This window comes from Aedes aegypti, chromosome 1, assembly GCF_002204515.2.
Source record: "Aedes aegypti strain LVP_AGWG chromosome 1, AaegL5.0 Primary Assembly, whole genome shotgun sequence".
In the NCBI taxonomy this organism is placed as follows: domain Eukaryota; kingdom Metazoa; phylum Arthropoda; class Insecta; order Diptera; family Culicidae; genus Aedes; species Aedes aegypti.
In genome coordinates, this window is record NC_035107.1 from 286,429,052 (window position 1) to 286,449,451 (window position 20,400).

Genomic DNA, 20,400 nt, shown 5'->3' on the forward strand with positions numbered 1-20,400 from the left:
AATTCCTATACCCATTCGATGGCTGTGCAGAACAATCTATTACAGAATTTTGGAATTTTGTTGAAATGCTTCAATTTCTTTCGGTACTTTTGCAAAATCTGCTCTTCCTTACTACTAGCTTTCTATCTCTCCCTCACCGAATACGAACAAATAACAATCACATATCATCACTAGGGTTTCCGAGATCATTAAAAACATCCGACGAAATATACTATAGTGTTGCTACAACGAACTTCGCAGTTGGTCAAACGGTTGCTTCGACATTAATTGGTTTGCCTAACTTGGGGCGGAGTCAATGTTGGTCAAACCGTCTGAGCGTATCTGGGCTGCATATTATTTGGTAACCACTGGTCGCTGACAGTTACCTGCTACATCACCTTGCTTCAATTGAAGCAACAGGAGTCTTATCGCACTAATTGATATTGTACAAGAATGTCTAACAACCATTTGATATAATCACGAAACTATTGGTCACATATGACCATCAATTGGATTCTAACGTCAACAGTCAACACTCGATTCATTCAAAGAGAATTCAACTCAGGGTTCAATGGCTTAGCGTAGTGTCGCGTTGTTTCACGCCATAGCTGTATTGCAATGAGTATCTCCGTTTTCATTGTTTTAAATCAGCCAATAGTTATATCTGAGTCTTAGCTGGAACCGTTTAGTCGGAAGTTTATTTGCAATATAAACGGTCGCGTACTGAGCAATACGGAAGTCATACATCATCATGGAAATTGTACTGTTTATCACGTTTTTCGTAATGGCGCGAGGTACCCTACTCGAGAAGCAACAGGAACAGCTAAACGTGTTGGGGCGATCAATGCTAACGACGGCCACGGAGATGCAGGCTCTTGAGCAGAACGTGTTGGAAGGTTTAAGCGCGGAACTAGCTTCGATGTTTGTCTACGCCAATTCGCAGATAGTACGAATACACAGAGAGGCCGTGGAGTTCGTCAAGGAGTACAACATGACGGATCCGTACTGCATCGAGGTTGTCGGGTACATGCTCTGGGCACGGGAGATAGAAGCTGTGGATGCGATTCAAATGTGTGCGGAAGAAGTTGTTGGTGGGATCGAAGGAGCCTGGTTAGTGGATGTTGTTCAGCAGGCTAGGGAGAATAGTACGGAAGTCGTGATGGTTGTGCTGAGGGAGCTGGCCAGGAACGGCGACATAGGAGTAGTGGAGAGAGAAGTCGGGAAGGAAATGGAACGCGTTAAAATTGAGTGGTCGGTGATGATTGGAGCTATGAAGATCAATCTAGCTAGATTGTCGCAGTTCCGTCAAGTGGCTGCCCAACAGGCCAAAAGCTGCATAGCGGAGGCTATCAAGCAGTATGAATTCCACATGGGTTTCTTGCGGTACTACATGAATAAGGACGAACACTGTAGAAGATGAATAAATGTGCGAGGTGTTCATAGTACTTTTATTGAAACTAATGTTCTTAAGGCTTATCATTCGCGATGCAAGAGCTCAGTTCACTTTGAATGCTCTTCATCTTACCATCTATCCACCCAAACCCTCGCTCCAAACACATGTGCAATGTCTCAGCAATTTGGTCCGCCGTAGCTCCATGACCTTCCACATCCTCCTTCAACACCGTTTGATAGTTCGTCCAAAGGAATTTCAGCCACCTCCGTTCGTTTTCCAAGAACGACAACTGCTCGTCTACGACATAATGTAATCCGAACGATTCCAGAACCCGCCCACGGCCTTTTGTTCCTGCTCTCATGATGTAATGCGCGTGCGAGTAGAAGTGATACTGCGCATCGGCCGCAGTCTCCTGCTCTGCGTACATTGCACAGTTTCGGATGTCCAACCAAGCGATAAACGAATACAAATCCATCACAACGTACAAAGCATCGAAGCATTTCTGGATGTCAGGATCCTCGTTCAGCCATTCCTCCAGTTGAATAGACGTGTTAGTACTGCGGACAATGGTACGTACTTCGTTGGTGTAATTTCCCAGTAGCCGCAGCATTTTCCGGTTCATCTCCAAGATCGCATCACTGTTTTCCGCGCGTAGGACTTTGACTTGCTCGTCAATGTCCGAGCCGAGCTCGTTGAAGCTAACGCGAAAGTCCTCCAAGGTGGATGCCTCAAGGAGCGAAGCTCCCAGGATCAGAAGCACTATGGTAATCAATGGTTTCATTCCGAAACGACGAGATTTAACTAAGATTTAACGCACTCTGTGTGTGGATGCTATCTTACTCAAAACAGAGAGGCCACGAATATCAATAAATACTCGCTAAAGGCTAATCTCCCGAAGTAGGCAATCGAGATTAGATAGACAAGAGCTGCCTAATTGCCGGAAATAATTTGAAAATTTCTTCTTTTTCTTCCCTGTAATTGATAATTGGATTTGGATTTCTATATCGTTTGGAAAGCAAGAAGGTACTCTATGATCTGGAAAGTCGAGAAAACATTGAACTGGAGAAGATCTTCAACTGGCAAGATTCGAACTCGTCACCTCCAACATGGTTTTGCAGAGTAGCTGCGTGATTGGTTTTTTGGGCTTTGTAATTCTATATTTCACCATGGTCTTAGACTGGAAAATTGAGAACGGAGATCGTTGGTATCCGTCATTGCTGTATTCTTCGCTGTGGCAGTTTAGAGAGAAAAGTTGATCAAATCAAACAGCTCAGTCGCAAAATGACCTTTCAGTAGCAGATGAGTCGTAAAGAATTACAATCATTCGGCTGACTGGAGTGTCGTTAAAGATAATTGATACTGGTCAAAGAAAGTCGTTTGTGCTGACGGAGAGTTAAGTGACGGACAGAGGATAATGTTAGAACATTCTTGCGGAGCGCTAAAGACATATGCTTTAATACTATGGGGTGGCCTTTCACATTACACAAGAGGATGCCATGACGTAAGTGGAGGTTCTGGAGCAATTCCGAACATGGCAAGAACTGTGCCGCTGACTGTTGAACCAGGCGACGTTAGCGTTTGAAATGGAATTAAAGTTTGATGTAAGGGTACATTACCTAGGACAAGAGTTCGAGTTTTGAGGCACTGTATTTGGTTACATTGGAGAGACAATTAAATGAACAGCGATCACAGAAGTAATTCAGTATGTAGAGAGGATTCTTCTCAAAATACTGAGAGGATTCTTCTAAAAATCGTGAGAGAATTCTTCTAAGAATCTTGAGAGGATTCTTCTTAGAATCCTGAGAGGATTCTTCTCAGAATCCTGAGAGGATTCTTCTCGGAATCCTGAGAGGATGCTTCTCAAAATCCTGAGAGGGTTCTTCTCATTATGCTGAGAGGATTATTCTCATAATCCTGAGAGGATTCTCCTCAGAATCCTGAGAGGATTCTCCTCAGAATCCTTATGGGATTCTTCTCAGAATCCTTATGGGATTCTTCTCAGAATCCTGAGAGGATTCTTCTCAGAATCCTGAGAGGATTCTTCTCAGAATCCGGAGAGGATTTTTCTCAGAATCCTGAGAGAATTCTTCTCGGAATCCTGATAGGATTCTTCTCAGAATCCTGAGAGGATTCTTCTCATAATCCTGAGAGAATTCTTCAAAGAATTCTGGGAGGATTCACCTCGGAGTCTTGAGAGCATATTTCTCAGAATCCTGAGAGGTATTTGCACAGAAACATAAGCGGATTTATCTCAGAATCCTGAGGGGACTTTTCTAAGAATCCTGAGAAGGATTCTTCTGGAAATCCTGAGAAGAATCTTCTCAGGATCCTAAGGGAATTCTTCTTAGAATCCTAAGAGGATTCATTTCAGAATCTGGAGAGAATTTTTTCTCAGAATCTGGAGAGAATTCTTCTCAGAATCCTGAGAGGATTTTCCTCAGAATCCTGAGAGGATTCTCCTCAGAATCCTGAGAGGATTTTCCTCAGAATCCTGAGAGGATTCTCCTCAGAATCCTGAGAGGATTCTCCCCAAAATCCTGAGAGGATTCTCTTCAGAGACAAGAGTTCGAGTTTTGAGGCACTGTATTTGGTTACATTGGAGAGACAATTAAATGAACAGCGATCACAAAAGTAATTTAGTATATAGAGATGAGCTAAGAGAAGTTGAGTTTTGTATTCCTTTAATCACATGATCGAGCGATTGTACGACATTTCCCAGAATGACGTTCCCCAGAACGACATTCCCCAAAACGCCATTCCCCAGAATTGGACATTCCCCAGAAATCCATTCCCCAGAATGGGACATTCCCCAGAAAAAAAAATAACAAGAGATCTTTGAGGTGTTCAAATCCAGGAAAATGGTAAATAGTAAATAGTGAATGCATCTAACTGGAAAATTCGAGGAAAACCATAATTTTCATAGGTAAAACATTTTCGTGTTGTTTTTTTTTAATTTTTAACGGTAGGACTTTCGGTTTGTTGCAGTCTTTCATTTATTGAATGGAGAATCTTTAAATCAAAAATTCTTTAAAATTAACCACCTATGGTCGGGTTGGACGATTTTTATATTTTGTGACGATTTTCTCGTCGAAAAAGTTAAAATTTAGCGTGACATAATATGTATACCATCCCTTATTATTTAGACAATAAACCTAGGAAGAACAGCATATGTTCAAAAGAAGAGAGAATATGCCATGAAAGCCGAAAAACAAATTCCATTAATTTACTTTGTGACATATTACACTACACCAATCTCCCTTTGAAAGTACAATTAGAAAGAACAGCCAATTTTAAAAGAAGGAAGAATAACTATGAAAACAAAAAACCAATAGCTTGGATCAAGTTTGATCAAAAAACACAGTATGGCATATGTAGGAACAGCTTATGTTAAACGGTTGAGCTACTTTTCCTCGAATGTCGGTTTCCCAAATGTCGTTTCCCCGAACGCCAGTTCCCAGAATGCCAATGCCCCGAACAACCCGTTTCCCCGAACAGCCTAGTTTCCGAAAAGTTTTTAGCTCTTATAATTATCATAACTTTTGTGTTTCCAGGTGGTAACGAATCGGTTATCTAATATGCACCCTTCTTCACTTGATTAGCGGTTCTTTCGAGTTTTACCATAATTGGCATTGTTGGCAAGATATATTTAGTCGAGGATGACATTCAAATCTATATTATCTTCTTCTTTTAATTGCTTATCATTCATTCTAGTTCAGCACCCAGTCCTTAAAGACTATTCTTGCACCTGTTTGAACTGCATCACTATTCGGGGAAACGGGTCATTCGGAGAGGTGGCATTCAGGGAAATAATATTCAGGGAAACGACAGTAGCACAATTATGAAATTAATAAGGACACAATTAAGAAAATTTTTAAACAGCATTTTCCTAGGAGGAAAATTATTTTTGGGTCTGCCGATGAACCACTTAGCCACAAAACCACCTCTTTCCCCTTCGTGATTTTTTGACCGTACAAACTTTTTGAAATTTGTATGCCACAACCCCACCCCCCCCCCCTTTTCCATAGAAGACCAAGTGATTTATGGACGGCAGCTTAGATGGTTTGCCTGATAAAAAGAAAGCAAACATTCGCCGTTGAAAAGATTTTTAACTCAATTCCGATATTATTCGCTTGAGATCCATAATAATGAATTTGACAAAATAATATTTTGGGTGAATTGACGTCTGTGTCTGGAATTCGAAGGTTCTGGGAATTCGAATCAATTCAGTAGGCACAATTCTTAACGACAAAAAAACTAAACTACCAATTTTTTTCCACTCTTTACAAACGTGTAAAACCCATTCTGGGGAATGTCCTATTCTGGGGAATGGTTTTCTGGGTAATGTCCCATTCTGGGGAATGGGTTTCTGGGGAACGTCAATCTGGGGAATGTCGTTCTGGGGTTTGACTTTCTGGGAAATGTCCTACAACCGATCGAGCATGTGTAAACCAATTTTATAATAAAAGATGTATAAGGTACCGCGGGGCAAATGGGAACGAAAAAAACGGTAGTTTAAACAAATTGTTCAATATAATTTTCAAATGTCAATATTTTTCAAATCCAACAACACAATCACGTTTTGGCAACATATTTGCTGGTGTGTGCATGAAACTAATCGAATAATTTCGAAATTGTGTAAACCTTGGAAGAAAGTTTTAGAATGAGCCAATGGACGCAGTTACCTCGCTAAGCGGGGCAAGTGGGACACATCCAGTTTCATGCGTCAATCCACATCAGTAAGTCAACCATCACAATAATAGGATTGATAAGTCATAGATTTTTTATTTTAAGTACATATTTGATGTACATAAGGGATCAACCATAAAATACGTTACGTTTTAGGAAGAAACCCTTTATTTAATAGTATGTCACCTCACATTTAATATTAACTGAAAATTCCTCAATAAAAGCATAAAGAGGAATTGAACATGTTCAAAATATATCATTTATAAGTTGTTAATTAAAATGTAGCACATAAACAATCAATAATTGACGAAATTATAAATATGTTTTGTTATTATTTATATGCATGGCAGAAAACCACCTTATGGGATGGAATTATTTTCCATCACTACTTAATTTGGTAGAAATAACAAATAAAGTTCAAATAACATAGAAAAGTAATCGTTCTCATGATACATTTCAAATTTCAGCTGTGTGTTTGTTCAATTTTGAAGTCGTATTTCAAAAATAAAAAATTAATTAAAAAACAAAGAATAATAACACTTTTCTTCTCCCTCTTATGCAATTACGTAATTTGAGGTTGATCTTTTTTGATAAAAATCATTTGTTTGAACGTTATAGTGCTACTCTCTAGCAAAATGTATGAAACGTGTACGAAAAGTTTTGATTCTGGTTTTTGTTTTGATAGGTCCCACTTACCCCAGGTACAAATATATTTTGGGGTAAGATAGACCATTGAAAATTTCATATGAAATGAAAACAAAATACTGGTTTATCGTTAGCAGCTTGTAATAATACTAAAAATTATAGCTTACTGATGGAAATTCGATTTAAAACACATTTTTTTTTTGCGAGTCAATGCAAGACGTGAATCGTGTCACAATTTGTCATGCAAGTTGAAAATGGCGCTGAACTGACAACTGGTACATAAACCACATGGTAATAAAAATAACCATATGTTTAGTACTAAATACATTCCTTGTCATTGTATCTTCAACTTTCTAGAAGAATGCCCCCATGAAAAACTTTTCCTAGTTGAGCTTTGACGAAACGCCCCACTTACCCCGGATTCTCACTTGCCCCGGGGTACCTTAATCAAAAAAGCTCTTAATCAGAGGCGCGTCCACGTTGGAAACCATGGGTAGGACAAACGTTGGCAATTTTTTGTGCACAGTGAAGCTATGAAAAATGTAAACCCTGGGCTGAAAATTGAAGATAACTATATTTGAGAAGTATACCCCATTAGGTATATAGACGTTAGGCATAAGGGCGTTAGGCATAAGTATGTTAGGCATAATGGACGTTTGGCCTAGAATAATTTGCGTGTGTGCCATTCAAAACTCTTCTCATATCTACAATTGTTCAAGTCCATTTACAAATTCCATTACGTTGATGGAGGTGGGTAGGTGTCCTTAAGATGTAACAGCTTATAAAAAATAATGAAAAATTCATTCAAAAAGCGTTACGAAGGGGTGGGTTAATTGGTTGGTTATAAATTACTATTTCCGGTGTTATGAAATTTGACAATGAGTCCATTATCGGAAGACACTGTTATCATTCTTAAGTCCAGTACAATCTATTTTTGTAAGTATTCATTTATATTTGTGATGAGCAAAGTTTAGTTTTGTTTGTATTTGCGATGAGCGAGTTTAGTTTGGTGAGTATATGACATTTTTTGTTATGTTTTTCTTACATAATTGCGTTAATTCTAAACTAGGGAAATCTTTCATGTAATTAGAAGTACTTATAATGCAAATGAATAACTTGAAGACAACAATCTAAAGTCAAGTCAAAAAATCATGTTATGATAGGTTACATTATCTTCAACAATAGTATTCTGATAGTGTGACACCAATAAAAGCGTTACATTCCCACTTCGAATCTGCTCATTAATTTAATGAGATGAAAACAGTTCCCTTGCCTCTTCTTTCACCATTTTTCGATGATTTTCAAACTATTTTGATCAGCCACATATGCCGAAAGCACCTTGAAAATATTTGAAATTCGTCGAGTTTGAAAAATAAACTTTGATTTCAAACTCAATTTAACAGGAAATATTTACATCTATAATTCCAATAACTATTAGAACAGCAAAAATCTACAAAACAGCAAACTATTGAAAGAAGGCCCCTTTCTTACAGTCATATTGACCGTATAAGTATAAAGAATAGCCTATGATTCAAAGAAGGGAAAATGTGTAATGGAAGTATTAAGAGCAATAGTGACATACATTTTTGAATAAGTATTAAGTATGTCTCTAAAGAAAAGTTGGATTATAAAAGAAAAAAATCTGATTAAAACATTAGCAGCACTAACTCCAAGAATTTTGTCGACAGTATAACTATAAAGAACAGCCTTCAGTATAAAGAAGGGATAATCTCTGGTGTAAAATTGGCCAATGTGTACAACCAAACTCAAAATATGAGCAGCAGTTACAGCGTCGTTCATATTCTTGGCATTACACCCCAACCCGAGCTCTTAGCTTAGTGTTCTAGGAACACTTCCACCATTATTAATTAAATGTTTGCTATGCCAAAGTGGCCATTTGTGCACGATACATGAGCACGTTTATACTTCATGGCCTAGGATCCTTTATCGACTTGAAACCGAACTAAACTACCTTCAGAATGGCTTTGTTCTATGGCCACAGAAACTACCTACCACAAAGCTAGTGAATGCAATTGCCAGCATTTTCATGCTAATCATTTAATTAAGTTATATCCTAGAAATTGACCTCAAAGAATTCTCAACTATGAGACGACTACAAGGCAATCGTATTTCAAAAGACACACGTTTGATCCTTGAAGCTCTCCACAATTACCAAAAAAAGTCAGCTCACTTTTCACACAAACGATTTAATTTTTTTATTTTGGGAATTATGCGTATTGTCCATTATGCCAAACATCCATTATGCCAAACGTCCATTATACCTATCGTATTTATGTCTATCGACTTATGCCTAACTTCCTTATGCCTAACGTATCTATGCTTAACGTCGTGCACCCATATTTGAGGGGCTCGAACGCAAAGCGGTTTTAAGTTAAGGTGAAGATGAATCTAAGCCAAACCTCAAATTTTCAAGTGCACAAATCTGGAGAACCGAAAACCCGTTTGAGCTGAAAACTTAATCGATTGGTCACCACCAGCGAGTGTTAAGTTTTCAGCTCAAACGGGTTTTCGGTTCTCCAGATTTGTGCACTTGAAAATTTGAGGTTTGGCTTAAGGAAATACTACTGTTGCTAAGCGTTCTAACGAAATTTTCACATGACATTCCAACTCAACATAAAAAATACATAATTTCTTAGAAAACTGGCTTGATTTTTCACTCCTATACATTTTGTAAAGAATGGAAAGAAGAAATTATCACAAAACTAAAAGTTTGTCACTACACCCTTTGCTTCTAACCCTTCATGTTCATGCCAGTTTTTACCACAAGACTAAGAAATATTTTCGGCGGGCCTGTAGCGACTGTATGTCTTAAAAATAAGAAATTGAAGATCACTTGTTTAGCTTAGCTTAGCTTAGACTGACTACACATATCAATGGTTGCTATTCCGTGATTGACCGAAGTCAGTGAAAATGCACAAAGAATCAACTAGAAGATCGGCTGGGATTGGTTATAATCTTCTTCAGTGTGCATAATTCAGTGCTTCTATTTATACATGGTCAATAACGGCGCCAGCCACGTCCTTGCAGTCAGGTGGGATTGGGGGAAGGAATGTTAGTGTGTAACCTTTGCTATATGGAGACCGTGTTTGCCTCTGCATCTCCACAAAGGTTACTGGGAGGGATGTTTGTTAATGGGGAGGATCGTTGGGTCACAGGATTCAGTTTGATAAGCGATTAGACCATGATAAATAAATATTGGTGAGATATAAACATGCTTATATGTAAATATAATATTTTCATTTGATATGAACAATACTTATGTAGAGAAAAATTATGCCGACACTTGACGTGACGAACCTTTCAAAGTTTGTTGAATAAAGTGAACCTTTCGCAAGTCTACACTCGTGTTGAACCATTCAAAGTTTTTTTAATTACAAAAATTAAGATAAAGAGAAAAAGGTGTTTTGAAAAAAAAAAATTAGACATAAATGATTTATGAATCAGAGTTTATGTCGACACTTACAGTGACGAACCTTTCATAGTTTTTTGAAAAATCATATTTACGTCTCACCGTTGTAATGATTAAAGGTGCAGTCATACATATTTTATAGATTAGAAATAGTAGCATGAAACGAGCTCACCAATTGAACCGTTTTCCTTGAGCAGCAACAATCCACTTTCAGCTTCACTCGTTTGCTCGGCTATATAAAACCAATCAGAGAAAATAGGCGCGTCACCCGAGAGCGAAAACAACTGACGACTATTCGGGCATTCTTGACGCACTGCCCAGGACAACGTCGAAAGATCAAAAAATAACTAATCGAACGCGGCACTTTTTCACTTTACTCGACCGATGCGCGACATGTTTGATCCTGCCCTCATCGCCGGCCCCCGCAGGAGCAAGCGTCAAGGTCGAAGGATCAAACACAACTCAATAAGAAATTGAAGATCACTTGCCAGGAAAAAGAGACCTAAAAGAAAACTTAAACAAGCCGAAAATAGACCAAAGAGGAACCAAGAAACAAAAACAAAATCTAATAAGAGCCATAAGATAAGAGTTTGACTATTCATAGCATCAGAGCAGACATTTCTCTAAAACCTAAGACTTTCTTTTCAGATTTGCTTGTGACATTACAACAAGTATTAAGGTATGAGTTTTTTTCATGATTGTCTCTAGAAATTTCATCAGAAATTTATTCAGGTATTTGCCCAAATGGACATTACTCCGGAAATTTCTAGACGAGCCCATTAGGGATTATTTTCAAGAAATTACTCCACGAATTTTCCTAGGGTATTTCAAGAAAAGGAATTTCTAAGAAGTTTTTTTTTCAGAAATCATTTGCATTCCTGCAAAAATTCTTCGAGAATGATTTATAGAAAGTCATAACTCCTCCAAGATTTTAATCAGTTATTCATCCATCGATGACATCCTCCAAGATTCCCGGTCAAAATTCTTAAATAAAATCAGTAACTTCTCCAGACATTTCAGTGGTTACTTTTAAAATTGTCTTTCAGAATTTGTATTAAATTTCAACTGAGGATTTCTCTAAAGATACCTTGAGCTATTGCTCCCAAGATTCCTTCTAAGATTTGCACAGAAGTTCCTGCAGTAATTGTTAATTTTTTTCAAGAAAGCGTTGATTTTTTTTAGGTTTTTTTTTGTGAAAAATAAATCCGTTGAACAAAATTCTTCCTTTGATGAAATTTGGGTATATTTTAAAGTCACCCTTTAATGAACATGGATTTTTGAAATAACTCATGGAAAACGTTGGATAGCAGCTCTATAGAAATGTGTGGTATTATAGGAGGAATTATTGGAAAAATTGTTATAGTCTAAACTAGTGTGAAAACTTGAATAAACTTTTGAAGATTGCATATGATTTTTTTGAATAACTTTTTGTAAATGTTTGGTAAAATTGCAAAAGTAATACTTGCAGAAAAAAAAAAAAAAGATTTTTAAGGAGAACCCTCAAAAAATTTTGAAGTTTAGGGATAAAACTTGGATGAATTCTTAAAGAAATCCACAAGAACAGGCGAGGAAATTCTTGCGGGTTTCCTTGGGAAAAAATGATATTTAAATCTCCTTTTCTGGCATTACCCCAAGCAGCACAGTTTGTTTCAACTCAATAATAAACTCATCTAATGAAACTAATCAGAGTTGTCAATTGTTGAAAATATGACTTATAATTACACTGAATAGCAACGCAAAAAGCGCAAGAGGCAGAGTCTGTTTGCAACATAATTAAGTTATATCGAAATTGCTGATTAGTTGCAAAATACTTGAAACAAAAAAATGAAAACAAAAATAAAAAAAACGAAAACGAGAGTCGAACTTCCGACATCAAGATCAGTATTCTTCTCCTCTACTTACTACTCCACCAGCTCTCTCCGAACAATTGCTTCGCCAATGCATTATAAAAGCTAACACACATTGCCTAATCAAAACTTGTTGCTTACAACTTTATTGCACCCTTCGGAATACAAGTTCATTACTGACGAAATAAGGCCACGCCTGAAATAATCTAAAGCTTTCGTAAAAACTTTTGCGAAACACATGAGAAACACCATTCGAACAAACAAACTGTGGCTAGACCATGTGTTCGTTAATAGATACGGTGGGCCAGAAACCGTTATTAACCCAAAAAAATATCCAAGAATTCGGCATATACCACTCGAAAGGTATAGTACTGAAGCATCTTCTCCGTAAATTTGAAAATATTCTCACAAGGGAATCGAAAGTTATCGGGATTTGAAGGCTTTGAGCTATTTGGAAGGGATTTTTCACATTCTTCAACATTTTCCCCTACGGTGCATCTTTATTTATTTACAAACCAGTCAATAACCATCAGCTTCGCATTGAGCATTTCAAAATATGTGTTATCCAAGCATCTTTCTTTCCAATTCCTCGTGAGAATATTTTCCAATTTACGGAGAAGATGCTTCAGTACTATATCTTTCGAATGGTAGGTGCCGAATTCTTAGACATTTTTTGTATACATAACGGTTTCAGGCACGCCGTGTGGAAGATAAGTAAGGTGCAAGTCAACCATATTGCAACTGGATTGAAACAAACAATCTTCTAGCTGTCATACACGTATTTTAGTGCAACTTTCGCGCAATTGGGATGAATCTTCTTGAGTTGTAGGCATGTGAATTGAATTGAATGCAAGTTGCAGATGGCTCAACTGAAAGTAATTTGAAACTTAACATTAAAATTGGCATTTTGGGAGAAGTTGCAAGAGATTGTTTGAAAAGTTTCTGAGCACATCTTGATAAACTTGACTTTATTGCTTTTTGCAAAGCACATTTGCAGTAAATCTTGTCGTTAACCGTCCAACACGGAGTGAAATGCATTTTCTTTGAAACAGTAATGAAACTTTATGTGCTTTTGACATTAATATGCAATCGAACTATAACTAGATAAGTTACAGATGCTTTTATTGATACGTGCTTGAAACCGTTTTTGGAACGCATCTCTTTAGAAGATGTTTCATGTGCTACTTGTGACGTCCCCACTGGGACAGAGCCTGCTTCTCAGCTAAGTGTTCTTATGAGCACTTCCACAGTTATTAACTGAGAGCTTACTATGCCAATGACCATTTTTGCATGCGTATATCGTGTGGCAGGTACGAAGATACTCTATGCCCTGGGAAGTCGAGAAAATTTCCAACCCGAAAAGATCCTCGACCGGTGGGATTCGAACCCACGACCCTCAGCTTGGTCTTGCTGAATAGCTGCGCGTATACCACTACGGCTATTTGGGCCCCAGCTAGGAATACCAGCTAGGAATATCGAGGAATTGCGGTGTAGAATGGATCTTGTGAACCAACGGCTACAGCAATACAGCATTTTGATTGATGCAGACAAAACAGAATACGGCGAACAAAACTTGATTTCATTGATTACCACATAGCACATAGGGATATCAGTTTCTAAGAGCAAGTTGGAGGAAAATGATAAGCTCAATGCACTCAAATCGACAGAAGAAGTTCGAATTTCTGCACCTTCGTTTGAGTTGTAAACCACGAGAGACCAGAGAGACGACTGGTCAGTTTAAGATAATTCATTATGGTTTAAAGACCCTCACAGCTACTGAGAAGAAGTATGCACAAACTGATCGGGAAGCAATGGCTCTGATGTGGGGGTGCGAAAAATTCTACTACTATTTGTATAGTTAATTATTCAACTTAATAACCGATCATAAACCAATTTTTGGAGACCGGCTTAAACCATCACCCCGTATAGAAAGATAGAAACTACGACTGATGTCTTATGACTACAAAATTATGTATAGACCAGGAAAAGGAAATATAACTGACCCCCTTTCTCGATTATACCAAACTATACCCGATGGCGGACCTAGTTTTGATGAGGAAACGGAAAGCATAATCAGATCTATCACTCAAGATACATGTTCCGTAGCTCTGTCGTTACAATAAATAGAAAAAGCAACTAATGCTGACGAGGATCTTCAAGAGCTGATCAACTGGTTACCATATGCAGCTCGACGATGGCCTAAAACATTGATGAGATATAAAAAACTTTCAAGCGTGACGTAATTTGTGCATGACCCTAAACAAGTACTTATTCTTAGGGCAAAAACGTTGGTGTTAGCATAAGAGCCTCATCTTGGCATATCATCAATGAAACGACGTCTGCGATCAATATTTTGGAAGTCTCCATTATTGAAAATTCTGAAATTGTTCAGAATGCGTTTTAGTTTCAATTCCGGAGACACAACCAATCACACGAACAGAAATACCAGAAAGACCATAGATGAAAATTGCAATGGATTTCATGAGAATTTTAGGAGGGCACCATTTGTTGGTAGTTACTGATTACTTTTCTAGATATTTCGAAATAGTTATCCAAAACTCCTTGACAGCTAAACTAACAATCACAAAACTCAGAGAAATATTTGCACGATTTGGATATCTTGAAGAAATAATTTGTGATAATGGCCAACCATTTGCGTCTGAAGCGTTTTCTACTTTCTGTAAAACGAACAGAATTGAAATAAAACATTCTGTTTAATATGCAGCTTTTCAAAATGGACAAGTAGAAAGGCAAGATAGATCTTTATAAGGATCTATTAGAATCAACTCTGCGATGGGTCGCGATTGGAAATGCGACCTACAAGACTTCTTACATGCGTATCGATCAACACCACACTCAGTAATCGACAATGTTAACCACACAAAAAGGATTGGTAATCAAAATCCATTTATGTGTTCAAAAGAAAGGGATAGAGGTATAATCTAACAATGAAGAATGAGGAAAACGTCAATATCAACCAGACCAGAGTAGCCGAATCAAAGAGACCAAAACGTCTCACTAAGCATTTTCAAGATTTTGCGTTATATAATATAGAGAAGCTTTAGCTAATAATCCATATATCAACATGTACTATTTCATTAAACAAAATTTTAATTATTATTTAATTATTAGAAAATGGGAGAGATATAGGATCACAGTAATCTTTGATTGTAATACATTGCCACATTGGTTTAATAAATACTCATTCTAATACTATCACTGAAGCTCGAAGGACGTTTCTTCACATACCACCTGGCAACACCGCCGCAACAGTGCCGATGCATAACATAAATATGCGGTAAATCCAATATAAAACAGAAAAGTTCCATTAAGGTGAAGATGAATCGAAGCCGAACTTCAAATTTTCAAGAGCACGAATCTGTAGAACCGAAAATCCGTTCAGGCTAAAAACTTAATCGATTAATCACTAGCTGGTGGTGACCAAACGATTAAGTTTTCAGCTCAAATGAGTGTTCGGTTCTCCAGATCCGTGCTCTTGAAAATTTGAGGTTTGGCTTCGATTCATCTTCACCTTAATCTCCACTAAATCATAATATTTTATTTTGATATGTATGATTATGATTCCATTTGCTGGGTGGAGGCGGGTTAAATTCGTGCAAATGGAAAATGCGTGGATAAATCATAGAAACTTGAAGGGATTTTTTAGAAGAAATCTTAAAGAAACTATTAAAGGAAACTGAAACAAATTTTCGAATAGTGAGAATCTTTAAATCCATTTTCATAAGAATCTGAACTATCTGAAATCTTAGAGGAATTCTTTTTTTAGGAATATCTATTTAATTCAAAAACAACTCCCTCGAAAAACATAGATGATGGTTTAGATCTAGGATTGGCTTCTAAATAAATCACTCTAAACCTTAATTATTTCGAAAAACACTCCCTAGATGACGCTAGTGGGCTATACATTTATTTGCTTATATCTCAGTCCAGTGATGAGATACAAAATTGATGTCCTTAAGGTGATTATAAAACGAAGCAGAACTTCGAATTTTCAAGTGCAGAAGACCAGATAATCTTACAATAGTTCGCGTTAAAAATCAATCAAATTACTTGCTTGCTTGTGGTGACCAATGGGATAAATTTTGAGGTGATGAGATACAAAAAGAATGTCTTATACATATGTTTTCAACTAAATGAGACATTATTACCTTTAAACCCATTATTTCGGAAAAACACTCCGAAGGTGGCACTTGTGGGCAAATGTTGTATATACTACCACCTCAGTCCAGCAATTAAATACTGAATTGGTGTCTGCAACAAAGTTGATCATTTAAAACAAGCAGGATGATTGCTCCTAACAAAATGCTATTGGGCAAATATTTCTTTCACTCACATCTCAATCCAGTGGTTAGATAAAAATTCGATGTATTCGACAAAGTTTACCAACTGAATGAGATCTATTCGCCTAAAAACTTATGAGTTAAGAATTGACTCTATGTGTGAAATATCTAGTCGAGTTCAGTACACGATACTGAAGAAGTTAAGACGTCGAGGTCGTAATACGCGTATCTGTCAAAGGTTACAAACTGCAGTGGATTAAATGGTATATTACTATATTCGGATTTAAAACAAAATAAATTTTTTATATGGGTCGTCATGTTTTACTGACGCTTCCTCCCCCCTACACCTGAATTCGTAGCGCAATTTGTGTAAGACCCCTGTCTGTAGTTTTGTTTCATCTTCTTCACATTAAAGTGGGTTGACTAGCATAAAAATAATTTAATACATCTCGAAAATTGTCTCAGAAAACAACTTGAGATAGACGAAACACTTTCAAGATTATTTATGGATCCCCACCAGAGACATGATTTTTTATTTGTGAAATTTAATTTATGGGAATGCAACTATAAATTACAAAAACTAAGCTAAATTCCAATTGTGAGATACCTTGGACGCATATGGATAAATCACGAGCACGTAATCAAAATTTACTGACTTGTTTGTTGAAAGAAAAATTGCGCCATTGCCAGTACAAGTTGTGCACAAAAAAGGAAGTGATTTTCGTAGCTATGTACCAATAAAACCTACACCAGACAGTTATAGTTCAACAAAACATAGGACAAAAAACGAAAACTATATTTACCCCCTGAGGAAGACACAGTACCCGTGTCGAAACGTCGGGCATATAAGCACCTCGTTTTACTTTAATAAAGACTGCGTTGCCGGAAAATAAAGGTTAAATTTTATATAGTTAATACTTTGGGAAGAACTGTTATTTAGAGAAAATAAGTTTATTAGTAATCTTGGAAATAGTAGACGTGTAAACTGTGAAGTTCTATTTCTTACAACAACGAAATATGAATTTCTTTCGTTTTGAACATGATCATTCTTAAAAGCATAATATACGCAAATTTCTTAAAATGATTGTTTAAGCATGATGCATTTAGCTTATATCAATTTTAATATCTAGAATATCGGATATGATACAGCACGTAAGCCACAACCCAAAAATTCCACATGGTATCTATTAGTACTCACCGATCTGCAGCGCCGGTACCTGCTCCATCGGGTTCACCTCGCGGTACTCGTTGCAGTGCTGCTCGCCGCCCGATTTGATCAAACTGATCGGTTTGATGTCGTAGGGAATCTCCTTCAGATTGAGCGCTATCCGCACCCGCCACGAGCAGGAACTGCGCCAGTACGAGTACAGTATCGGCTGCAGGGCGTTTTCCGCCAGGGAAGAAACATCGGACACAACAACATTATCATTTGCGGACGACATCTTGTCACAGTGAAATTCGGCTCGGAACTGAGCTTCTCAGACTGTGGACCCTGTTCTCGTGCTTGTTTATCGAGGTAATCAAATGACTATTCAAATGCGATTGTTACGCAGGCAAGAACAGGTTCCGCTTGTCCGTTTCGGTGATGATAACCTGTTTGTTTTTGTGCTTATCTTTGCCCCATTCAAAGCAGACGGCGAAGTGAGAGTGTAAGCTTCGCTTGTTGCCTACCCACCAGGAGCAAGCTCTTCTTAAGCCGCCTTTGACGACTGACTGTGGCAAGTCTCCCTACTAGCGTGTGGAGACCGGCTTAAGCGCAGTCGGCCAAGGTCAAAGCTGTTTACAAACAAACCAGGGGGATTAACCATTAGTTGCATCGAAATCACACTTACCTTCGACATCGCCGAAAGCGACATCGCATTGTGAAACTTTGAGTAATTAATTTTGCTGCCGTATCGTTCCACCGTGAGGAAAGGAAAAGATGGAGTCCCGATGATGGTCGTCGATTGGCTTGCTTGGATTGTCGTGTCGCCGGCTTGAAAGCACTGTTAGAATACTGTTCAGTTGCCCAGAAAGGTAACTAACTAATCAAAGGGACGTGAAACACAGACAAATCAGGATTGTAACTGTTACTAAACGGAATTGTCGGTGGTGAGGAAAATGGCAGAAATGACAGGGCAAAGTGAAATGTGTACAAAGAAGGATCGGGACGTGCGACGGAGATGAGAAAAGTGTAGGGTCGTCGGGTTTTCGCGTATGACTAACTGGCATTTGTTTACGCTTTCGCTTTCGTTTGGTTGCGGCTGGCAGAGAAAGGGGCGATGGCAGCACTGGTAGAATACACGCACGCGCGTGGAAAAATAAACAATTAGCTGTCAAGCGAGGGGTGTGTAAATGTCATTTGCTTATCGCATGGTGGTAGCTTGAAGTAACAGTTGGGAATTGTATAAATAAAGAGAGTATTCACTCTTTGGGAATCGTTAGTATAGTTAGTTGAAGCAAACCCTATCTAAAAACCCTAGAATAGTAAAAACCGCTGTCATTAATTTGTCATCTTCACTTCTATAGCATATGGGGTAAGTGTACCAGTTATGGCCATAGTGGTTCCCTATTTGGCCATACGGGATAACTTGAATGTCTCTACATTTTGAAAAGTTTTGTGTGTTTCAGCAGTAAGATATAAGATATATGTTGATGTTAAAACATTCGAAAAGATTAAAAATGTGAAAGTTAACTAAATTTCACATATGGCCAAATAGGGAACCACTATGGCCATAACTGGTACACTTTCCCTGTGTACTGTAGCGTTTCTTCAGAAAACACCTTATCGTTGATTCATAACTGCGAAGAGGTATTGACTGAGAATATGAATCCCATAAGGTGCTTAACGTGCCACCCGCGAAATAGTCAAACGTGGTGCATAGGTATGCTTTGTTCATTTAAGTTAATAAATGAGATGATAATACTTATCTAAATATAATTTTGTGTTTTTCTTAAAAAAAAACAAGACTTAATCCACCGATGGTGGATTAACCCTTCTACATTCCCATACAAGTTTGAGATAATTATTATTCACCATTTATTTGGAACCTTGCATCAGAATAACTAAACTTTAGTATGTTGTGACTATGTTCTATCTGCCCTAATAATTTAATGATTTGCGAGAATGTCCAGGAAACTGCACGTCGAAAGGCGGTTATCAAACTTTATTACTTTTCATACGCTTTTTATCATAGTAAAAGAGGGTCTATAAACCCATGTTGCCATCCTGTAAATTAATACCGAAAAATGAAAAATTGATGTTCTAAAATTATTTTGCCTGCGATTTCTTTAAGATTTATGTGCAGATTTAAATGAAAAAACAGAGGAAATTTAGAGATTTTTGAAGAAAAAAAAATCAATTTTCTCTATATAAATCATAATTGGATTGCAATATGAATGTGAATAATGTCAAAGTTTTCAATCGATGAAAAAAGAGCTTAAAACAAGCTGACAAATTGATCAAAATAGATGAATATTTTAAAATAAACCTTTTTTCCAGTACATTACAATGGAAGAATTGATATCTCTGTAACTAGTAATCCGATTTCAATGGAAGTTTGAAGGGTTATGTGTCAGAGATTTCATAACCCAATAAAAGTATCGGTTCAAAAATGGCTGAGAAATGGATTAAAATGCAGATACAGTCAACTTTCGTTCGTTGCACTAGACCTGTAGCCCACTTAGTGTAAGACTTTCACTAATTGGGCTGAGTTTCGAGCTGTCAAATAGCATAGAACAAAAGAAAATCAGGGCTACCAACGTTGATAAATTACGTCGTACGTCAGAAAATGACGTTTGCCTTCGTTTTAGGTGGGCTATAGCCCAACTAACGAGAGGCAAATTAAAATGAAGCCCACCTAAATATAGTGCAACGAACGGTTGACTTTCGAACCGGTAAAATATTTTTTTTATATCAGGAGATAACCGCTGAAGTTTTGCTGCTATAATTTGGTAGCAGTTTAATCGTAAACTCAAATGTGTAACTCTTTGAACCGTTTCATTCTATCGATTAAATCTTGAACCGGTTGAAAAAAATATGTTTATTTCAGAAAATATTCCGTGAAGTTAACTGTTAACATTTGATAGAAGATTAATCCTACAAATGTAATGTCTAACTTGTTGCACCAGTTCATTTTA

General features: G+C 37.5%; 1 protein-coding gene across 2 annotated transcripts in view; it reads right to left on the bottom strand.

Moving 5' to 3' along the window:
• Positions 1-18,620, bottom strand: part of LOC5575604 (probable maleylacetoacetate isomerase 2) — a 121,447-nt gene extending 102,827 nt beyond the window's left edge. The window contains exons 1-2 of one of the 2 annotated variants that reach the window (XM_021838085.1): positions 18,114-18,620; positions 17,480-17,657 (exon numbers count right to left, since the gene is read on the bottom strand). In XM_021838085.1, coding sequence (XP_021693777.1) covers positions 17,480-17,657; positions 18,114-18,137 — 202 coding nt within the window. In that variant the 5' untranslated portion in view covers positions 18,138-18,620. Of the gene's footprint in view, positions 1-17,479; positions 17,887-18,113 lie in introns of those variants that run through there. The other variant, XM_001662036.3, reaches the window with a different exon arrangement.
• Between the last annotated feature and the right edge of the window lie 1,780 nt (positions 18,621-20,400).